Source organism: Hippopotamus amphibius, chromosome 12 (assembly GCF_030028045.1).
Source record: "Hippopotamus amphibius kiboko isolate mHipAmp2 chromosome 12, mHipAmp2.hap2, whole genome shotgun sequence".
NCBI lineage: Eukaryota > Metazoa > Chordata > Mammalia > Artiodactyla > Hippopotamidae > Hippopotamus > Hippopotamus amphibius.
This window is the reverse complement of record NC_080197.1, coordinates 87,938,553-87,960,489: the sequence shown is the minus strand read 5'-3', so window position 1 is coordinate 87,960,489 and position 21,937 is coordinate 87,938,553. Positions and strand designations below refer to the sequence as shown.

Sequence of the window (21,937 nt, the reverse complement as noted above, 5' to 3'; positions counted from 1 at the left end):
CCCCCCAATTCTATCTCAGATGCCACCTCTCCGTGGAGACTTTCCTGATCTCATAAAATCCATACAATCTGCCTTGTTTGATTCCTTATAGTATTTAACACCCACTGCTCAATCGATCATTATTTGTGTGTCTTCATCTTCACCCCATTGTCAGGCAGGTCTCACTCATCTTTTTCCTGGAGCCCAATTCAGTGCCAGGTTCCTCTCAGGTGCTCAGTAAATAGCAGTTAGAATGGGTAGAAGTTAGAATTGTAGGTGGAAGGGAGACAGAACTCAGGAACCTTTTATCTCTGCCCAAGGTGAACCCCACTTACTTTACTTCCTCCAGTAAGAGCTAACTTGAAACCTGGCAGTGTGGGTTCCAGGCAGGTTCTGGGAGGACCTTCCTGGGTGACTGACCAATGTGCTCCATTTAGGTTCAAAGCCAGAAGAGGACCAGCCCCCCACCCCCCGACCCCCCACCCCCGCCCCATTCCACAAACCAAGGCCAGAGCCCGTCCAGCAGCCTCCCTACCCTGCCCCCTCCCCCCTCCTCGTCCTGCCCAGTTTTCCGGGTCGGGTGGGGAGTGACACTGAGATAATTGGAGACCAAAACTATAAGTGGTTTGAGAGCGGGGCTGGGGATCTGAACACTGAGCCTGAGTTGGAGTTGGCAGGACTCCGTGGGGGTGGGGGGCAGAGGCGGGGCCGAGGGCCCGGCCAGGACTCGCGACTGAGTCTGAGCGAAGCCCCCGCGCCTGCCTAGTCGGCGGCTAAATTTACCCAGGCTGACTCAACCCTTGCCCGGAATGGGGGGTTGGGGGAGTGCATCAGGGCAATGGGAAGAGCCAGCGGGGGTGGGGTGGGGGGCAAGGAAGGGAGAGTCCGGACTGGGGGAGCCAGGGGTGGGCCGGGAGTTTCCATCAAAGAAAGGAGTCTCCTAAACAGCCCACCAAGCAGGAAGGAGCGCAGGAGCTCTGGGGGAGGGACACTATGGGGAATGGGTAGGTGAAAGGAAGAAGATGCCGAGGTCGGACAAAGGGAAGCTTAGATTTATTGAGCGCCTACTGTGTACTAGGCACTGTGCAAGGCGCTTTACATACATTATCGCATAAAGTCCTCACAACAACCCTGCGAGGTAGGTGTTTTTAAACCCCCATTTGACGGATGAGGAAACTGAGGCTCAGGGAGGTGAAGTGATTTGGCCAAGTTCACATGGCTAGTAAATAGAACAGAGGCGGTGTCCGAGATCGAAGAAAAAAAATACTTCAGCGTCTGTGTCCCAAGCCGTTTGGTGTGATAGTACAAAGAGGGGCTCCGCGCGCTCCAGAGGTCTGCAAGGCCAGAGGTCTGCTCCCGATCTCGCACTGCTGGAGACGCAAGGAGGGGGACCCGCGCGCAGTAACTAGGGAGCAATTGATTAACTGGCAGTGCCGGGGTTGGAGGGACTCGCGGACTAGCTACCAGGGAAATCCGCGACCTGCGCGCGCCCCGTAGTGGCTACAGCGAGTATCACACCCCACACCTACAGGCTTTTGGGGACCAGCCTCCCTCTTCCTTCCCTGGCTGGCTTCTGGAAGAGGCAGACATGCAAGACATTCTCAGGGTTCTTTCAGATGGGTGATACCACCTGAGTGGGAAATCGTGGTAACTATTCAGAGCATCACTAAGGACCACTGGGGAGTAGAAAAAGGGGAAGGCCTAAAGAGGTCCCAAGCTGCTTCATTGGGTGCCTTCCCTCCCCAGCTCAGGCCACCACAAGCCAGGGACAGTGACAAGGCCACCATCCTGCCCTGCTTTGGGGATCCTACACCTAAACCTGAGAGACTGGAATAGGAGCCCTTGCCCACTTACTCAGCTCTTCTGCAAACCCTGTACAGTCTCTTGAATTGAGAGTGAATGCAGGTGTTAATGAAGCCACCCAGGGACTCCCAAACTCTATTCACTTATTCCTAACTGTCCTGGCTTCTGGAGGGGAGGATGAGTTAAAAGCCTCCCCAAGGACTCCAAAACACCAGGGATGGACATTAGAGCTCACTCATTTTACATATTACAGGGCCTGGAGAGGGGAAGTGACTTGCCTAAGGTCACCCAGCAAATCAGTGTCAGGATGGGATTGAAACCCAAGATCTGTGACACCAAAGTAAGTCCTCTTCCTGCTTTGCTGGTGGCTTCTGCCAAGAGCCCTTCCTCTTCTGCCAAGGGCCTCTCTGTCACCTGGTCACCTCAGTCTGAAGCTTCTCCATCACTTTCCCTCTCCTGCCCAGAGGCCCTGCCCTGAAGTTGCCCTGTGACTATCCCATCCCTGCCCTCCTGCCTTATCCTGGCCAGGCCTCTCTGCTCAGCTCCATGCCTAGTGCATCAGCTCTGGCTGAAGACCTTACCCGAGTGCCCTGAATGGAGCAGACATTAGTCTACTGCGCACGCTCACCTCTCCTGAAAAAAAAAAATCATGAATTGACATATGCTCCCTTGCCTTTCACCCGTGCGCCTTCTATGTTGAGCATGGGAACGGGTATAGATAAGGGGTACAAGGAAGTCTGTGAGGAAGAAAGGGGACACAAATACAATAAAGGGCCTCTCACTGGGGCTCCCTGTTTCCCTGTGGGGTTTCCTTAGTGTCCCTCGCCCCGCAGAGGACCTCCTCAGTTCGACTGAAGACATCTAGAATCTCTCGGATATTGTCGCTCAGCTCGGCTGTCTTCCCGCCTTCCGGGGGCCCGGTCTGCTCATTCCGCCAGGAGGCGCCCGAGGCTTCTGTGTCGCTTCCATCCGAAGAGCTGCTATGGACGCTGAGCTCCGCCGCTTCGTCTGAGTCGGAGTCCGGGGCGGTGTGGCGGCGGATGCGGGACACGGCTTCCCGCAGGGCTCCGGCGTAGGGCCCCGGGGTCCGCGTCCAGCCCCGGCCTGCGCGCCGCGGGACCGCCGCCACTTGCTCCGAGCCCTCGGCCCTGCGCGCGCCTCCCGAAGCCGCTGGGCCTGATACTGAGCGCTCTGGGCTACCTGGCTGCGCAGGGGGATTCTGCAGGTTTACTTCGCCGACCGGGAGCCCCAGGATGCGGGAGGCCCGCTCCTCCAATGAGGAGTCCGCGGGCTTCCCTCCCTCAGCTTCGAGCCCGCGTCCCCCACCCGGCTGATGTGAAGGGCGACTGCTCAACAGCAGCTTTTGGCAAGGGGAGGGAAGGACCCCATCCCCCTCTCCCTCCTCCTTGTTGGGCTTCGGATGGCTGGGGGCATTCCCCACAAGGCGCGGCACCCCAGCGGGCAAAAGCTGCACGTGCTGGGTTCGAGGGGTTGGAACGTATTGGGACCTTATGACCACGCAGGTGGCGTCAATGACAAAGACGCCTTCCCCACGAGTCGGGCCACGGGAACTTCGGGGCAGGGTATGGGGGCGGCGGGTCACCTTCCAACCCTCCAAGGTCTCGGGTCCAGCCTCCTCTCTATGACCCAGGGACTCTCTCCATCCCGTGCCTCCTGGAGCCCAGGGTCTGGGGAGGGTCTGGCTATGTCGGGGCGGCTGCTTTTTAACGGAGGGAATCCAGCATTTGGGGAGCCAGCTCTGTTCTCTACCTTCTTTCCCTTCCCTGGAGCCCTTGGGATGGGGCCTGGACCTGGGAGCGGGACGCGGGGGGCTGGGAGTGGCAGTTGCAGACCCCGCAGGAAGGGTCTCCGCGCCTGGGCTCCCAGCAGCTTTGGCTTGGGGATGGCCGTCGCTACCACTCTTCAGGCCAGCAGCAGCCAGCCTGCGGCTTTTCTCCGCGGCCCCTTTACTGGACTCCAGCCTTGGCCTGGCTGTTCCACAGCCTGGGGATCCCCCCAAGAGACCCCGCCCGTGACGGAGACCCCAGGCCCCTAGGACGTCCCGGTAGATCCGAGGATCTAGCCTCTTCTTTGTGCACCCTCCCTCTGTCCTGGTCGGAGCAGGGGTTGAAGAGGCGGGCACCCGCGAGGGCTCGGAGCCTCGCTTAGTCCCCAGGGTCCTGTGGGGGCCTTCGTAAGAAGGTGGAGCCACGTAGGGTGGCGGCCGGTCCCAGCGGCGTCGCGGGGCCATCCCGGCAGCGCCTCTCAGCAGCAGGTGAGCCTCGTAGCTGGGGGGCCCTGGCCGCCGACCTCCCCAGGGCCCCGCCCACGCTGCCCCTGGATTGCTCTGCGGCTGCGCGGATGGACGGGGCGGCCGCCCCGTGGACCCCAGGCGCTCTGGCCGTGAGGGAGCTGGGAGCCCTGCAGGCTGGGCCACCCGAGGGCCGTTCCGAGGCTCCGGGCGGGGCCGACCAGGGGGACTCCTTCGGGCCCCACCAGCCTTGCGCCTTTTTCGCTCGGTCTCCTTGGCCTCCCGCTCCTGCGATGCCGCTTTCCTTTTCTCTTGCTCCCGGGCTCGGGCCTCGGCCGGGGGCCCCGCCCGCCAGTTGGTCGCCTCCTGCAGCACCCTGGAGGCCCAGGGCCGGCGGGGCAGCGGCTCAGGGGATCCCGGGCGCGGCCCACACCTGGGACAATGAGCAGGAACCCAGGTGAGCAGTTTGTAGGGGAAGGGAGCCGAGGTCCGGGGAGCTGGGAGCGTTGGAGACCACTTGGGGCCGCAGTGTGTAGGGGTGTGTGTGAGTGTGTGCGCGTGTGCACGTGCGTATATGTTAGGGTTGAAGTCGAAGCGGGATTCCTCACCATCTCTCCATGCACACTTTAACAGCGTCTGCCCCATCTCACCTGCCCTTTCTCACGCCCATTCCTGTCCCCCCTCAAACAAACGGGATGAGTCAAGCCCCAGCCCTCGGGTTGGGGTGGGGGGAGGCGTGGGAAAGAGAAGGGGGAACAGCAGCCCTGGCTGGTGCCCACGGGGAGGTCCGGACCCCAATCCCTGCCCCACCACTCTCTTCCTCTTACCCCTCCTTCACTCACGTGCGGCTCTGGGGCCCGCGGGCCCAGTGGCTGGCCTGGAAGTCCATGAGCTGTCGAGGAGGGGCGCGGCGACTATAATGACAGGAAATAGTCTTCACTTCGATCACCAGCAGCTTAGATTTCTGCACCCAGAGGCAGCTGCCAGGCTCCTCATCCTGGAGCTCCCGGGGGCTATCGGGCCCCTCGGAGAATAGCTGGCCATCCAGCATCCTGCCCCACCCCACCCCGGCCCCCCACCCTCCCACCCGCCCCAAAAGCCCCCTCCCAGCCCAGGGAGCCGGCGCCCACTGCAGAGCGGCGGGCCCAGCGACTGGGGACTATATATACCCAGGCACACGTGTGTGTGCCTCTCTGTGTGTGTGCGCGCGCATGTGACACGGCGCGGACGGCTCCGCGCTGCTACCTCCCCCACGTGCACGACCGCCCCCTGGGGCCCGGGATTGGGCGCCCCTTCCCACTGCTCTTGTCCCCCAAGCCTGATGGGACCTGCACGAGTGGGCAGGGGATTTCTTATTTTTGCCAAGCTGACAGTGCCCCCACCCCCGCCCCCATTTCTTCAGCTTTCCCGCCGTTTTAACCCTTTATTCTCCTGCTTGTCAGGTTGTTTGACCAGCAGCGTTCTGCCCCTGACTTCCTGCCTCGGATTTTGTTTTCTCCGACAGGGAGGTGATGGGAATGGAACTCAAGGTCTCCGCCTGCCACTCTCTGCTGGTTTCCATGGGGTTGGGGTGCAGGAGGGGCTGGCCCACGGCTGGGGGGGCTATTTTTAGCGGCAGTGGCGTTCGGGTGCAGAGAGGAGATGAGTAACCAGCTTCCACGCGGTGGAGGGAGGAGGCGTTGGCTTTCACGCAGCCTTTGTGCGACTCTGGGGGAGAGCTGCCTCCAAGCTCAAAAAGGGTCACCCCCCACACCCTTAACTCCTTACGCTCTCAGTGTTCTGCCCAGGGCTGCTGGTGCAGCAGGACAAGAGTCTGTCTTAGCCATCGAAGCTGCCCACACTCTCATTCTGTTTGTCCTTGGGCACCCATGGAGCCCTCTCCCTGAAGCAGGCTCTCTCCCCCAATCCAGAAGCCTGGATTTGGGGGTCATGCGGTTCTCGGCCCGAGCTCTGCTCAGCCTTATGGAGGACAGACTAGGGTACTTATGCACTTGCACCCCTTCAGAGGGTATAAAGGAGGAATGGCGTGCTCCTTTGGCAAAACTAATCCCCTAGCAACTGAAATGATAAAAGTGGCGCCTATTACCCAGTGTAGAGCACTCCGTCACCACTACCACAATGCCCAGCTCACTCAACCCCCACCTGAAGTGGTGCTCAAGATGATCACCTTTTAGGCTCATTCTGTCCCAGGGGGTTGTTGCTTACATCTACATGGTCCCTCCCCCCAAGCCTATACCAGGTGTCCCCTGATTCACCATGGTAATGTTAGTGGCAGCACAGCCCACGCCAACCCTTCCATGCAGAGACTTAGCAACCATGCCTGGCAACCATGGCAGCAGCTCCAGTGAGAGGAGGGGTGCGGGGAGGTGGGAGAAGAGATTGTGTATGGCAATGGTTCCTGAAGAAGGGATCATTTGCCTCTCCTGAGAGGAATAGGTAAGAATAGAAGGCTATGAGGCTCCCAAATTTTGTCCCTTGTCTTTCCTTCTGCTCCAACCTCAGACTGAGACTGACTGGTTGGGTTTTAGGGGGGGAGCGGGAGAAGCAGATCCCAGTTTGTTTCCCACCAAAGTATATGCAGCCCTTGGGCACAGACCCTTCCTTTTAAGGTGATGAGCCAAGGAGGGTTGTTTTAGGACAGGGACTGACTGACTGAGAACCAGAGAAGCAAAACCCAGGCCTCCTGCTCCCTAACATGGACCCTTTAGAGAGAACCCAAACATCCCCTGTCCCATCCAGTCCACCCTGCGTTACACCTACCAGCTGCACTGATGGCTGTCTGCTTGAAGGTGCTTCCTTCCACCCAGGTCGCACCAGAGCCCTAAGGCTTTAAAAGGCTTTGCCTCCTCCCTAGACATGATGGAATGTGACATAAGGAGACATCTGTTCTTTCCATCATTCACCCGCCCCCACACACATAAACATACCCTAATTCTAATAACTTGGAAGCCTCCCTCCCTCAAGTCTGGGAATGTGCTGCGAGAGCTCTGAAGGGGAGAATGCAGAAGCAGGGGCTTCTCCAAAGCCATGATGCGGCACTGAACACTGAGCTCTGATGAGTGCCCTAATGCTTTTCCCTGTGTTCCATCATAGAAGCCTGGTTTAGCGGAACCAGTACGATATGGCTGGGATCATGAGAGTTCTTAGGCACAGTGTCGGTAGGGGTGAGGAGTTACTCTGAAATTCCTTCAAATCTTGGATAGGAAATGGTATCATACCTGTAAGACAGTGGTGAGACGGTACCCAGAATTTGGTTCATACCCAACAATCTAGCAGTCCTTATGGTGCTTGGTGCTGACTGCTGTTTTGGTCCACATGGTTTCAGCACAGGGAAAGGGCCTGATGATGGGGTGACCATAATCCTGCTGCTCCCCATCCCCCACTCTCCAGCTCATATCTACCTTGCAAGCAAGGGATTTGTGAGTTCAAAGACCGTGCCAGCTCAGCAAATCCAGAGTCCAACCTTCCGTAAGAAGCTGATGATAGTGGCAGGTCTAACTGCCTACCTAAAGGTCTGTTACATGATTTTCCTTGGGTCTCCAGGCAGAGGAGAAAGTGAGGTGATAAGGAGACTGCAGGGAATACGGTGGGGAATAGTTACTAACAGAGAATTAGAAAGGCAGTAAATCTAGTGTAGTGGTAAAGTGCGTGAGCTCTAAAGCAAGACTATTTCGGCTCAAATCCTAGCTCTACTTTTTATTAACTGTGTGGCCTTAGGCTAGTTACTTGGCCTCTCTGTGCCTCAGTTAAAAAAGAAATCTGAAAACTGAAATAGTATCTACCATTGTTCTGAGCATTAACTGAAGTAACAGATGTAAAGCACTAAGAATGGTGCATGGCACACAGTTTTATATACAAGTGTGTGTGTGCTATTATTATTGTTATTAATGATGAGTTGAAGAAGCCACACGAAGTAGGAAGGCTGGAATAGTAGTGTCTATCAACTACAAAAAATCACACACTGAAATACCATGAAGAGGTTCCTGTCATTTTAATTAGCTTTGCCACGAAAAGCAATAACCTCAGCTAACCACTCTGCCCTCCCCCTCCACCTAACTCTCATCTCCCTTCATATGTATACAGCACAGGAACCCAAAGGCCCTGCTCCCCATGATCCTCCCCGCTCCCATTATGGGAAGAAATGCCACTGAATGGACTGTCTCCTCCATACAGCATGAAACAGGATGAATAAAAATGTCTTTATGAAGAGTTTTCTTGTGCCTATTATCTTAGGGTGGAGTCAGGGACAGAGATAGAGGCAAAGGCTGGGTGAGGTCTGGGGATCTCTTAGAGATCAGAATTTGCCTGAGAAGCACAGAGCCCATAGTTCACCCAGAAAAGGGGCTATGTCTAAAGAGGACAGGGGCTGGGATGGGCTAGGCTGAAAGTTTTCTTCAAGGATGAGGATAAGGACAGCTACAAATCCATTCTCCTTCCTCCCCCACACCTTCCCTCACTTCCATGTAGAAGGGTAGGGGGCTCCCAGGCAGGGAACAGAGTCACAATTCTCTAAAGGTTTCATCTGTGGTTCCCAGAGCTTTGGGCAGGCAGTGAGTGGGGCATATCCCCTGGTGCTGCATGACCCCTTCCCCCGGCTCAGGGCTTCTCTCCGCCTGTGAGCACCAGGGCCTGCAAGATGTCAGACAGTGATACAATTCCCTTGACCACATCGTTCTCATCCACCACTACAAGTCGGTGAACCTGCATAGAGCAATAAGGGAGAAAGGGATGTTTAGTGCTAGCCTCCGTTAAGGTGAGCCCTTCAGCCCCTACCCTCCATGCCAAACCAAAGCTGCTCCCCACCAGCTCCTTCTGGGTTGCTGTCCCCCATACCTCTGCTTCTACCAGCCTGTTGATGATGGTTTCCAGAGTCTCATGCAGGTAACACTTGAGGACTCCCTCAAAGTAATGTGATCGATGTTGTAGGGCTTTGGTCACTGACACATCTAGGTTGTTGTAGGTCTTTTCTGCTGCCAGATTCTGGGGAGAGAGAGGAATATTCATGCAGGGAAGCAAGGGAGCCTGCCCCCAAACCCTGGGCCCACCCAACCTCACCAGAGTGATTTAGGGCAGTTGTCAGCCATGCCCACAAGCCACACCCAGCTCATTCAATTCCTTTTCAAACAGGATTTGAAAGCTTGGAAGCTTCTAAAAGCCTTAGGTCCCAGAAGAGACTCTCTTCTTCTCCCTCTCCACAGTCAATACCCCACCCCTTTCCCTACCTCCCAGCACCCCCACAATCACTCACGATAACATCAAACTTGGAGTAGATGTCCACCACACGCCCTAGGGGGACAGAGGCAGCTCAGCAAGGAGGATTTGGCATCCAAGGCTCCCCCTGCCTATAGAATCACCCTCCGGGCTGAGTTGAGGGGACAGCAGATTTTTCCACAGCCTCCCTGGCTTCCCTGGAGCCCTCCCCCTCCTTTTGCCCAATCTCTCACCTTTCTCATCCACCACTGGCAGGGCTGAGACTCGATGCTGTACAAAGATGCCCAGAGCCACGTAGACAGGGGTAGTAGTGCGGACCATAGCAATGTTGGCATAGGTGCCAATCTGTAGCTCTTCCAGAGACTTAGACATGAACTCTGGCTTGGGGAACTCAGTGATCTGAGGAAATATCCATCATCTTGATTTTTTTTCAAGCCCCTCAAACCACCCTTGGATACCCCTCCAACCAGTATATTAAGTAAAACTGGGCTGAGGAGCACTTACAAACAACTTGAGGAATTTGAGGATGCGCTTGTGGGTGAGGATGTACAAGGTGTTGCCTGATTCTGGGTCAATAACTGGCAGCCTGTGGATCTTGTTTCGAATTAATGAAGAGACAGCATCAAACAAGCTATGGGAAGGTAAAGGGATAATGATAAGTTTCACAGTGCTGGGCCTGAGGGTGGTTAAATAGCTCCTTAGAGTGTGTTTATAAACAGGGAAAACAGGCGGTTGGGGGCGAGAAGCAGTGTTCATACTAGATCTAAAGAGAGAGAGAGAGAGAGAGAGTGTGTGTGTGTGTGTGTACGCGCGCATGCACGCTCGTGGGAGGAGTGTCTTGTCTCTCTTCTGCCCATGGATCTTTGGGTATCTAGGACCTTAGCTATGCTGAAGGCAAGGCTCTTTCCCCTTCTGGACAAATGGTTAGCTGGAACTCACCTGGCATTAGGAGAAATGCAGACAAGTGGTTTAAAGGAGTCCTGTAGGTACACCTCTGAAGGGAAAAGGGAGGTTCACAAAATACCACCATGAAAAACTGTTTCCCAGGAAATTTCCATCCCTTTATCCTTTTACACCCCTAGTTCTCTACATACCTCTCCAAGTTTCTATCTTGTGTTCTTCCAGCTCATAGATCTGTACCTGAAAGCAGATGCAACAGAACTTGAGACTTGATCTCCCTGCTTCATTAACTCCTTGTAGTTTGCTTGGAAGAAAGGAAATGAGAATGAGGGACTCTGGACAGGGAAAGTGGTTTTGGCCATTGGGCTAAGGCTCCTTACCAAGGCTGATTTATAGTAGCGGTGCAGGATATTGATGAAATCAGTGATGGTCAGCATGCCTAGAGGCCAAGATAAGAGCCCTCAGCACTGCTCAAAGCTTCTCTCCCTGCCTAGCACGAGACGCCAGTAAAAGTGTGTTCCAAACATGTCTGCTTACCCACAAAACTTTGCTTCTTACTATCCCACAAAGGGGCAGCTCGGACACCATTAGTCACCAAAGCAAAGAAAGCTTTCTTCACCTGTAGTGAAAGAGTAAGAATCACAAAGGAAAATTCACAGGGGCAGGACTTTAAAAGAACAGGGGCTGGGGAAAACATGAGCCTAACCCCATAGAAGGATAAGGGTATTACCCGTGGGATGAGGCAGGATGAGAGGCACTGAACCACAGGCTCCAAGGAAGAGGGGAAGGGAAAAGAGGATTTCACCTACCTGAAGGGAAGTATCAAATACAACCAATTTTGAGCTTGTGGGAATCAGGTCATAGCATCGATGAGACTTCATGAAGGAAGTATACACACTATTGTTGGATTCTGGAGTCTCTGCATAGGGTGAGATAGTTAGTAGCTTCCTTCCATGTAACAACTCACAATTAAAAGAAGCAGAAAATAAAAATGTTGTAGTTGCTCAAATATTTACAGCATGATTTTATAAGTCCCCTATTCTGTTTTGTTCCTGTTGTTCCCACAAAACCTGGATAAATCCCTTAGAAACCATTTCATCTAAGCCCACTCCCAGGTAGAACTGTATCTATTGGCTCCTTAGGCAAAAGATGGCTGACTAAAAGAGAAAGTTTATAATATTTTCATTAACTTAGTCTAGTGTAAAAGTTTTTTTTCTCATCTTTAACTCATTTCTCTTTTCATATATTTGGCACATTTTTACTTGTTCTCCTTTCTCAATTAAGATATAATTAAGCTTGTTAAAATCCAAGTAAATTCTTTTAAAAAATTAATTTATTTATTGGCTGTGTGGGGTCTTCATCGCTGCATGCGGGCTTTCTCTAGTTGCAGCGAGCGGGGGCTACTCTTTTGTTGTGGTGCACCAGCTCCTCATTGCCGTGGCTTCTCTTGTTGCGGAGCAAGGGTTCTAGGTGCGTGGGCTTCAGTAGGTGTGGCACATGGGCTCAATAGTTGTGGCTCACGGGCTCTAAAGCACAGGCTCAATAGTTGTGGCACACGGGCTTAGTTGCTCCGTGGCATGTAGGATCTTCCTGGAGCAGGGATGACCCGTGTCCCCTGCCTTGGCAGGTGGATTCTTAACCACTGCACCCCCTAGGAAGCCCCCAAGTAAACTTCTTAAATTGTTCTAAGACCCACAGATGAGAAAGTCATGGTCCAAGCTGGGCCATTTCAGAACAACACTAAGTTAAAGCCCAGTGCTCAATCAACCTGGCCCCAAATAACCTGAGAGTCCATCTTGGGATGACCCTATGAATCAGAAATCATCCTACCTACTCTAGACAAACGAGAGACCCTGGCGATGTTTACCTTTCCATTCCTCTGATTTTAATTGCTTGCTCTCAACTGGAGAAACAAGCCCCCAAATAATAGCCCAAATGTGGGTCTACATAGTATGCTATGTGTAGTTAAAAATATTACACCATTTAATCTGTAAGGCAAATAAATATTAATCTCATTTTTCAGCTGAGAAAACAGGTGGAAAGCAGTGTAAAAAAAAAAAAAAACCTGCTCAAGGTCATACCATTAGTAACAAGTAAGATTCAAACACAGATCTACCTGGTTCCAAAGTTCAGGCTTTTAAAACCTATGCCAGTTGTTTGTTTTTAATTTTTAGGTTTTTTTTACCAAATTTATACAGGTATGCAGTTTAAAGAATCAAATAGTCTACAAATTTTGTGAAGAAAAACTGCAGTCCCTGCTTCCTTGTACCACCCCTCCCCAGAGATGAGACGTCTTTTAGCTGATTATTTTGGTACTTATTTCCATGTCTACAAATAACATACTTATATTGCTACTTTTTTTTTTTTCACTTTTAGGCGCTAACTATTATCATGAAAGGAAGATGAGAATTTTCAATTCTCTTTCCTACCAGGACCCCATTATAAACATGCACCTCCCATCACTCTGTTCTCCCAGAAGTTAAATGGTAAGGTTGGTTACATCAGCATTTAAATAATTTTAAATTATTAAATTTCAAATAATATTCATTATTCAGAGCTAAGTCAAGTAGTAAAATCTGATTTTTTTTTCTTTCACAACTTTGTTTTCCTTGGAGTTAATAATTGTCTTGCCTTTTTGTTTGCTTAGTTCTCTATATATAGTACTTATAACTAATTCAGTCCCCAAACTCTTTGCCAATTGTTTAAATCTTCCTTCAAGAAGTTCAGAAGCATGAGATGCTCTATCACTTTTTTTTAAATAAATTTATTTATTTATTTATTTGTTGGCTGCACTGGGTCTTCGTTGCTGCCTGGGCTTTCTCCAGTTGTGGCGAGCGGAGGCTATCTTGGTTGCGGTGCGCGGGCTTCTCACTGTAGTGGCTTCTTTTGTTGCAGAGCATGGGCGCGAGGCACGTGGGCTTCAGTAGTTGTGGCACACAGGCTCTAGAGCACAGGCTCAGTAGTTGTGGCACATAGGCTTAGCTGTTCCGCGGCACGTGGAATCTTCCCGGACCACGGCTCGAACCCGTGTCCCCTGTATTGGCAGGCAGATTCTTAACCACTGTGCCACCAGCGAAGTCCAGTCTATCACTTTAAACTACCAAAAGAAGTCTCTCTGGAGTCTTCTGATCTGCTCAGATCTAGGCTGGTTTGTCTGGTGTGCACTGCTGTCATACTGAGATCTTCCTTCATCACCATCCTAGGCACCCCTTTCAGGTCTCTCCACTATTGGCACTGCTGTATCCTGTATCCCATGTTTTTTATCTTTTTTGATTACTCCTTTGTTTTGGTGGAGCACATCTTCCAGTAGCTTCCTGAGAAAGGGTACATGGGAGGTAAATTTTTTGAGACCTTGCAGCCTGCAGATATCTTTATTTTACCCTCATCTTTGATTTATAATTTGGCTGGATATAGAATTCTAGGTTGGAATTTATTTTCCTGCAGAATATTGAAGGCACTGCTTCATTGCCTTCTAGCTTCTGGTGTTGTTTAGAGTCCAGAGTCACAGACAATTCTGATTCTTCGTATGTGACTTGTTTCTTTTTCTGTTTGGAAACTCAGGATCTTCTCTTTGTTCCCAGTGTTCTGAAATCTCATGATGATTGTGCTTTGGGTGGGACAATTTCACCCACTGTGCTGAATATTCAATGAGTCCTTTCAATATGAAAACTAATGTTCTTCAGTTCTAGGAAATGTTCTTGAATTACTTCCTTGATTGTTTCCTTCCCTCTGTGCTGTCATTTTTCTCTTTCTGTAACTCCTATTATTTAGACATTGGACTTCCAAAACTGACCCTTTAAGGTTTATTTTTGTTGTTATTGTTGTTGTTTTTACAATACAGTGGACCCTCCCCCCTTAACTGAGGTTTAACTTTCCACGGTTTCAGTTACCCATGGTCAACCCTAGTCTGACTATTAAGTGGAAAATTCCAGAAATAAACAATTCATGAGTTTTAAATTGCGTGGCGTTCTGAGCAGCTTGATGAAATCCCTTGCCATTCAGCTCAGTTCCAGCCCTGGGCATGAGTCATCCCTTTGTCCTGCGTATCCTGCATTTAGTCACTTAGTAGCCCTCTCAGTTATCAGATTGACTGTTGCTGTATCGCAGTGCTTGTGTTCAAGTAACCCTTATTTTACTTAATAATAGCCACAAAACACAAGAGTAGTAATGCTGGCAATTCGGATATGTAAAATTGAAGCCCTAAAGTGCTTGCTATAAGTGAAAAGGTGAAAGTTTTCAACTTAATAAAGGAAAGGAAAAAAAATCATATGCTGAGGTTGCTAACATCTATGGTAAGAATGAATCTTCTATCTGTAAAACTGTGAAGAATGAAAAAGGAATTCATGCCAGTTTTGCTGTTGCACCTCCAATTACGAAAATTTCGGGGTCAGTGTAACTGATGGAAAAGGCATTAAATTTTACAAGATATTTAGAAGAGCAGACAGACTGACTGACCAACCACATTCACATAACCCTTAGTATAGTTATAATCGTTCTATTTTATTATTAGTTACTGTTAATTTCTAACTGTGCCTAATTTATAATTTAAACTTTATCATACGTATGTATGTACGTATAGGAAAAAACATAATATATATATAGGGTTTGATAGTATCTGCGGTTTCAGGCATTCACTGGGAGTCTAGGAATGTATACCCCAAGGATAAGGAGGTACTAACTACTGTATCTTTTCCTCCTGTTTTCCTCTTCTTTGATTTTCTTCTTTTCCATTATAGTTTATGACAAGATACTGAATATAGTTCCTTGTGCTATACAGTAGGACCTTGCTGTTTTATCTATTTTATATATAGTAGTTTGTATATGTTAATCCCATACTCCTAATTTATCCCCCTCCTTTCCCCTTTGGTAACCATAAGTTTGTTTTCTATGTCTGTGAGTCCACTTCTTTGATTTTTTTTTTCCATAAACTTATGTATTTATTTATTTATTTTATTCATTGGCTGTGTTGGGTCTTCATTGCTGCACACGGGCTTTCTCTAGTTTCTGTGAGCAAGGGCTACTCTTCCTTGTGGTGCACAGGCTTCTCATTCCAGTGGTTTCCCTTGTTGCGAAGCACTGTCTCTAGGCGCATGGGTTTCAGTAGTTGCAGCACATGGGCACAACAGCTGCAGCTAGCAGGCTCTAGAGCGAAAGCTCAGTAGTTGTGGCACACGGGCTTGGCTGCTCCATGGCATGTGGGATCTTCCCGGACCAGGGCTCCAATCCATGTCTCCTGCATTGGCAGGTGGATTCTTAACCACTGCACCACCAGGGAAGTCCCCCTAACTTTTAAAGTGTTCTTCTCTATGCATTGACTTTTCCCCTCTATTGCTTTTTTTCCTGTTTTTTTTTTTTTTTTTTCCATTTGGGGGGGGGGCAGTTTGGATCACTTTTTTCATATTAGGCTTTCTTTAGATGTCTGGTAATCCTTGGTTTAAAGGAGGATTCAAACCATATGTTAAGAGTGGAGTCCTTAAAGCTGATTAGAAGCTCTGTGTATAAATGAGCCTTGTTGACTGTCCATTCACATGGGGAACTCTCAATACTTATATTTTTAGGGCTTTCCCCTCAATGGGATTCTGAAAAGAAGGATTATTCATTTGATTTTGTGCTTGAAGTCTTTACTATTAGCACTCTGAAAACTGAATGTGGGAAAAGGACTGGGATTTTAGCATCCAGTATAGTTCACTTCATGCTCCTGTTTTCAGCACAGTACCTCAGCCTTCAACTGGGCCTGCGCCCCTTTCCGTACCTCCAGTCTTTGCCAAAGTTGGGATGGGAGTTTCCCAGCTGCACTCAGTGGAGTAGAGAGTCCTGGGATCTTACTGCTTCTTAGACTGTCAATGCTTCTGGGATTTCCCCACTGCTGGTTTATAATTCAGCTTTCTCAGGTCTGCTAAGTCCTTTACCACACTTCTGTCTGCTTCCCAGCTTCCAAAAATTCATTGCTATTATCTCCTCTCTTCTTCTCCCTATTCTGGTGGTTTTGTCCCTTTTTTAAAAAACTCCTTCGTGGTGGTTTTAGTGGCTTTTTGTGAAGGAATGAAAGTAGATGCATGTATTCAATCCACCATCTTTAACTGAAAGGCCACCGCTGTTCTTCAAATTTGAAAACTCACAGACTCCCAAGAACATATCTTTTGATACCAGTTTAAGACATGCTACAGCTGATAGTTAAATACTATCATTCCAGGCAGCAAGCCTACAAACATATTTGATTTGGTTTTCCCAGGATTTTTAAAATAATTTAAATAAGTTGCCCAATTTAAAAAATCTGGAGATTTATATAAAAATCCAAATTCTTAGTTTCTTTTCAAAATCAAAAGATCTGACAAAAGTAGGTTGTGAATTCCTGAATAGTAGCAATTGACCAGGCCTGCATAGTTGCTGCCTCCTTTTAGGAGTAATGAGATCTACAGGTTATTGTAGTCATATGCAGCCCACATCACTGCTTGATCCATGCAGACAATTCTGAGTTTCTTACCCCTGCCTCAGTTGGTGCTAATGCAAATGCACTCTGAAACACAAAGCAGGCACTGATATCATGGGGCAGTACTCAATTATGAAGAATCATCCAGATAATTAAAAATATGACTATATTAACTTTTTTGGATCCCAACGGCATGAAAACAGCACATTTAAAAATTCTTGTGGAGAACTCACAGACCTTCAATAATATGTCCTAGGATCTCATCCCATATTTCAAGCCTCTGAGAAAGTTTGTACTCCTAATGCCATAAACATGTCCTAGGAAGACTAGGAGTCTTCCTGGGCAAAATTCTTTACCAGAGATGCCTATAAATTTTGCTTCTTCCTAGGTGACCTACGGTTGCACCATTCCATTCTAACCAAGTATTTGGGCAGGTGCTGGAATTGCCTTCTCCTGTGCCCTGAATTTTAGGATTTAGTGCCTCTATTTCTAGATTAATTCTAAGGGTTTTCAAGTCCTCTCTATAATTTCATGTGTATACTCAGTGGTTTTAGTGAGATCTCTGGACGATAAAATCCCAGAGGCATTGTTTCTGGGCCACTCAGAACATACCAGGGCCTTTTTTTTTTTTTTCCCTGCAGCATTAATGCATTTATTTTCCTTCCTCCCCTCCCTCCCTCCATCCCTTCCTTCTTCTTGGCCGCATGGCATGTGGGATCTTAGTTCCCCCTACCAGGGATCAAACTGGCGCCCCAAGCAGTGGCAGCACAGAGTCTTAACCACTGGACAAGCAGGGAAGTCCCTACCAGGGACTTTCAAACCATGGCTAGCCAGCCCAGAGTTGCCTATGGAAGTTTTCCCTGTACCTCAAAAAGTTTCTCTCAAGTGGTTTGATAACTGAAGATATTAATCATCCTCACCCTGCCCAAGATTTATTCCTAGGTGATCTTGCCAAATCATTGTTCCTGATTTATGTGGTTTGGCACATTATCTGGCCCAGCTCCAATTTTCCCAGGGAAGACTCTGGGAGGAATTCGAAAGCACTGCTGAAGACAAATTAGGATTGGCCTACTGGTATGAAAATGGTTTTCATACCAGATTCCTTTCTTCAGTAAACTTACCTAGAGGATGCTCATTTTCCAGAGCTGAGTAGCTATCTGAAGAAGTCACCTGGAGAGACAAGAGAAACAACGATTCAGCCTGTCTTAGGCTCCAACCATTTGAGCCTAGCAACATTAGGGAAAGGGCTGGTGAACTAATGACTTCCTTTACTATAAGGTCCTTCAGAAATATTATCTCATTTAATCTTTATAATCACTCTGAGGTGAATACTATTACTAGCCTTATTTTCACAGGTGAGGAAACTTAGGTTCAAGAAATATTAAGCAAACTGCCCAAGGTCACATGGCTGGCAAGGGGTGGAATGGGGATTTGAATACAGATCTGTGCGGTTCCAAAGCTCATGCCCTTCTTTACTACCCTGCCTAACGAAACATTAGGTCTTAAAAGCTGAGACTAGAAAATATGAGATTAAGGTTGGCCCCACAAGACTCTCACAGACCTATTTTATAAAAATATGGACGCAAGAGAGACAACACTGCTTTCCCCCAAACAGTCACTAAGCATAGCTGTGGGCACCTGAGTCACGGACATACCCCTTGCCATGAGAGGGGGCCACATCTGGGGAGGATCCCAGCAGCTGGCTATCAGAGTCAAAGTTTGAATGACTGAGGGGTAGATGAGAAGGATAAATGTTCTGAAACTAGGGAACTGAGTCCTCTCAGCACCCTTGTGAGTCAAAGGCTGCTGTAGCCCAGAGGGTGCTGGTGTTCCAAGTTTCCTTGTTCATGACAGTCTGAGATTAGAAAGTGCTTTCAATAGAGAAACCTTCAGAACCATCTCTGTGCTCCCTCAAGTGGGAACATTTGGAAATGTCATTGTTATCTAGGAACCCAGGAGAGATCATGATAATTTTTGTCTGCTGGAATCCACAGTTTTGGCTCTATTTGCTCTGTGTAGGTAATATCCCCAAACTAACTTAAAGTCATACTTCACCTCCACAGCTGCTGTAGTAACATGAAGTTAAAGGTCTTGGCTTGAACGTGGGAGGTTGGCTGGTAAACAGGGTCAAGTTGGCAGGACAGCCCTAAACTTCCTTCCTCTGATGGGCCAGGGTGGGGGCAGGGGGATAATCTCCCTCTCTTCTCTCTAGGCTGCATAAGACTATTCAGCATGGCCTAGCATTTTGGCAAAGCTATCGGAACAACAGCCTCACCACTTATAAGTGGGAGAGAGAGCTGTTTAGCAGTAAAGCCATCTCACAAGGGTCTATACAAAGACACAGGACCAGCTACTCCTGCAGAAATCACTGTGCCCCCCACGTGACACTGATTCGCTGTGCTGTGCTACAGTGACTTCGCTCGTCCTCCATCCAAGCAGATCGTAAATTTCTGGAAGCCTGGAACCATCTCATACTTCTCTGTATCTCCCCCTTGTACCACCTAGCATGGGGGTTTGCATATAATTCTCAACTGTTTTGTTTTTTTAACTCTTAAATTGATAATGATACACACTGATGTGAACAGAGAGACCTAAGACTAAGTTACAGAGAGAGAAAAGAGACATACAGCTAAACAGAGACATAGATACCTACATAAGAGAGTCAGACACAACTGAATATGACTTTATCTTCCTTCCTGTTTCTCCACACAGGCGTGGGGTAATTATGTCCACTCTCTCTACATTTAATAACATAAGGGAATTGAGACTACTGTGCTACATAAGTACAAAATATTATTTACAGAGACACACCCGAGATCTGACACAGAGACTTATAATGTCTTCCAAAGTCCTGATCCACATTTTCAGTTGTTTGCTGGACAACCACAGATGTCACAGAGACTCCTCAAATGCTTCAACACAAAACAGAATAGCATCTGTCCCTCCAATCCTATTATTCTTACTGTGGTCCCCACCTTTGTTTTTGCATTGCTGTCTTCCCCAGTGCCTAGAACTGTAGTCTTGATTCTTCCAAGAATCAGCCATGCCAACATGTCTGCTTAGAATGACAGAGCAGGGCATGACCTAAACTTGTCCTTAACATTTATCAGCTAAGCTGCTATGTTAGAAATGTCTTAAATCCATCTTTCTCCTTTCCACTTTCACAGCTTTAAATTAGCCTTTTACATCCCATTTTTGGAGCATTCTCTAAACTGGTCTCCCTGCCAGTTTAGAGATGAGGAAGTCTATTTCCACTTCAATTCATCTTTCAGTTTGTCACCAAGTTCTCTCACCAAGCATCTCAGGTTTGGAAGGGACTTTCAACTCCAGCAACCAAGAACTCACTACTTTCTGAAGTCGCTTCATCCATTTACAGAAAGCTGTTAGGAATATTCCTAAAGTACACTCACTACTTTGCTCATAAATCTTCCATGGGTCCCTTTATGACAAAACAAAGTTCAAACTTAACGTGGTATGCAATATCTTCAACCTGACCCCAGCCTACTTTTCCAGTCTTTTCTCCAACTGTGACCAAAATCCAAAGCTCCAGCAACATCAAGCCACTGGCTCACCCCCAATTAATCTCTACATAGCCCAGTTTCTATGCCCTTGCTCACACTGTTCTCGCAAACTGCGCTGTCCTCTCATGGGCTAACAGTAATTTCTCCCTCCCCTATACTACCACGGTCCTTTCTTTGCATCTTGATGCTAGCATTTATTACAGTCTACCTTAAATAACAGCTGTCACTGACTGGCCCTCACCCCCAGTCCAGTTAGGCTGAGCATTTTCAAAGCAGGGGTTTTCTTTTCTTTTTATTTTATTTATTGGCCGCACTACATGGCCTGAGGTATCTTAGTTCCCCCACCAGGGATTGAACCCAGGCCCAGCAGTGAAAAGGCTGAGTCCTAACCACTTGGCTGCCAGGGAACTCCCTTTTTTTTTTTTTAGAACAATTTCTATTCCAAGAACCTAATCCAGTACATAAAGTATGAGGGCTAAATTAGAAAATCCATATAAAAATGCTTTGTAAACCATAATATATTTATAAGTAAGTAAAAAATAATGTTATTTTAAACTTAGTGGAATCAGACCTTTTATTCTTGCTCAAAATTCTCTTAATCTGTAAGAACCTACTCCCTTGCCTGGATGACCAGTTGCAAATCATTTTACCACTCTGATCTGGTTTCTTCTTTATAACCTGAAGGACGTGACCTCTCTGGAGGTAGAGAAAGGGTACAGTAAGGGAATTACCCTGGGCATGTAACTGATCCAGAGAAAGCTGAACCTGCAGCCCTCACACAACTACAGTAGCAGATGATAAAAACCAAGATAGGAAGAGTTACTCTGCCTGACAAAGGATACATGGAGGGAGGTGAATGGGGAGGGTTCCAGAGTGCTAGACAAAGGCTCCTGAGAGTGAGGATGGGTCCAAACAGGTAGTAGGCAGCGTGCAGCAAGTCTGGGAGGATGACAGGGACCCGCCACAATCCGTCAATGCCTGCTCGCCAAGAAGGAGCTATATGCCAACACACCTGCTTAGAATCGCAGAGCAGAGCATGCCCTGAACTAGATCAGGGACACAGTGAAAGATTTCCTCCTCTGGGAAACCCCACTTTTGAGTCTTATTAAGGGTATGTGACCTCGCTGGACACCTCAATGCAGTATAAAAGTCTTTCAGACGTCCCTCCTGCCAAGGATTGCATGAATCACACTCAGACAACTGGGGACCAGGTACTACCTGGAAGCGGGGTTCCCTTGGAACCCCCTGCTTCACCCATGAAAGCTGGCTCACAACCTTCTCTGGCAGGCAAACCACTGGATGGCTTGAGGCGCTAAAGGAAAGGAGGCCTGACATCGCCAGGGCGTGCGTGGGTACCAAGGAGGGAGCTACGAGTCACTGCCCGCTCGGGCTAAAACTACCACGGACCGAAGACAGGCACGGGCGCGGCCCAGTCCTAAGAGATGCGCTCAGCGAAGGAGCGGAGGGGCAGGGTCACGGGATAGGACAGACACCCTGCTTCTCGTTTACCGGGCACCAGCGCCGGCCCCGGCTTCCCTGTGCCCTGACGGGGGTCTCAGGCTCCACATCTTCCCCCCGCCACCCTCCCGCGCTCCTCACCGCCTCCATCGCGAGAGACGCCGGCTGACTTCCTTAGCTTTAGGAAGCTCGCCCGGGGCCGGGGGCGGAGAAGGCCCCGCCCCACGTCCGGTACCGCGACGCCACTTCCGCCTACGTCAGAACCGACGCAAGCCAAGGGCGAAAGGCGGGGAGCTTACCCTTCCGGTGTGGCCCGGCCTCAGAAACCGCCCTCCCCGGGTCCTCTAGGACCGCACGGACCCCACCGACGGCGAGGCTGACGGG

The 21,937-nt window shown here is 49.2% G+C and overlaps 2 protein-coding genes across 4 annotated transcripts; both read right to left on the bottom strand.

The window, feature by feature from the left end:
• Window positions 1–2,560: 2,560 nt before the first annotated feature.
• On the bottom strand, window positions 2,561–5,084 carry DDN (dendrin). The gene is made up of 2 exons (XM_057703197.1): window positions 4,876–5,084; window positions 2,561–4,466 (listed from the first exon to the last, which is right to left on the bottom strand). Exons 1-2 carry the CDS (start codon window positions 5,082–5,084, stop codon window positions 2,561–2,563), a joined length of 2,115 nt encoding a protein of 704 aa, XP_057559180.1.
• Window positions 5,085–8,000: 2,916 nt separating this feature from the next.
• On the bottom strand, window positions 8,001–21,845 carry PRKAG1 (protein kinase AMP-activated non-catalytic subunit gamma 1). 3 transcript variants are annotated; one of them, XM_057703200.1, is made up of 12 exons: window positions 21,695–21,845; window positions 17,696–17,744; window positions 10,954–11,063; window positions 10,682–10,763; window positions 10,525–10,583; window positions 10,339–10,384; window positions 10,184–10,238; window positions 9,749–9,875; window positions 9,478–9,643; window positions 9,282–9,319; window positions 8,867–9,013; window positions 8,001–8,734 (listed from the first exon to the last, which is right to left on the bottom strand). In XM_057703200.1, exons 1-12 carry the CDS (start codon window positions 21,701–21,703, stop codon window positions 8,630–8,632), a joined length of 993 nt encoding a protein of 330 aa, XP_057559183.1. In that variant the 5' UTR covers window positions 21,704–21,845; the 3' UTR covers window positions 8,001–8,629. The 3 variants fall into 3 exon arrangements, 2 of the variants coding, with proteins under 2 accessions (XP_057559183.1, XP_057559182.1); XM_057703199.1 differs by lacking the exon at window positions 21,695–21,845 and having other exon boundaries at window positions 17,696–21,669; XR_009048487.1 differs by lacking the exons at window positions 9,282–9,319; window positions 21,695–21,845 and having other exon boundaries at window positions 17,696–21,669.
• Between the last annotated feature and the right edge of the window lie 92 nt (window positions 21,846–21,937).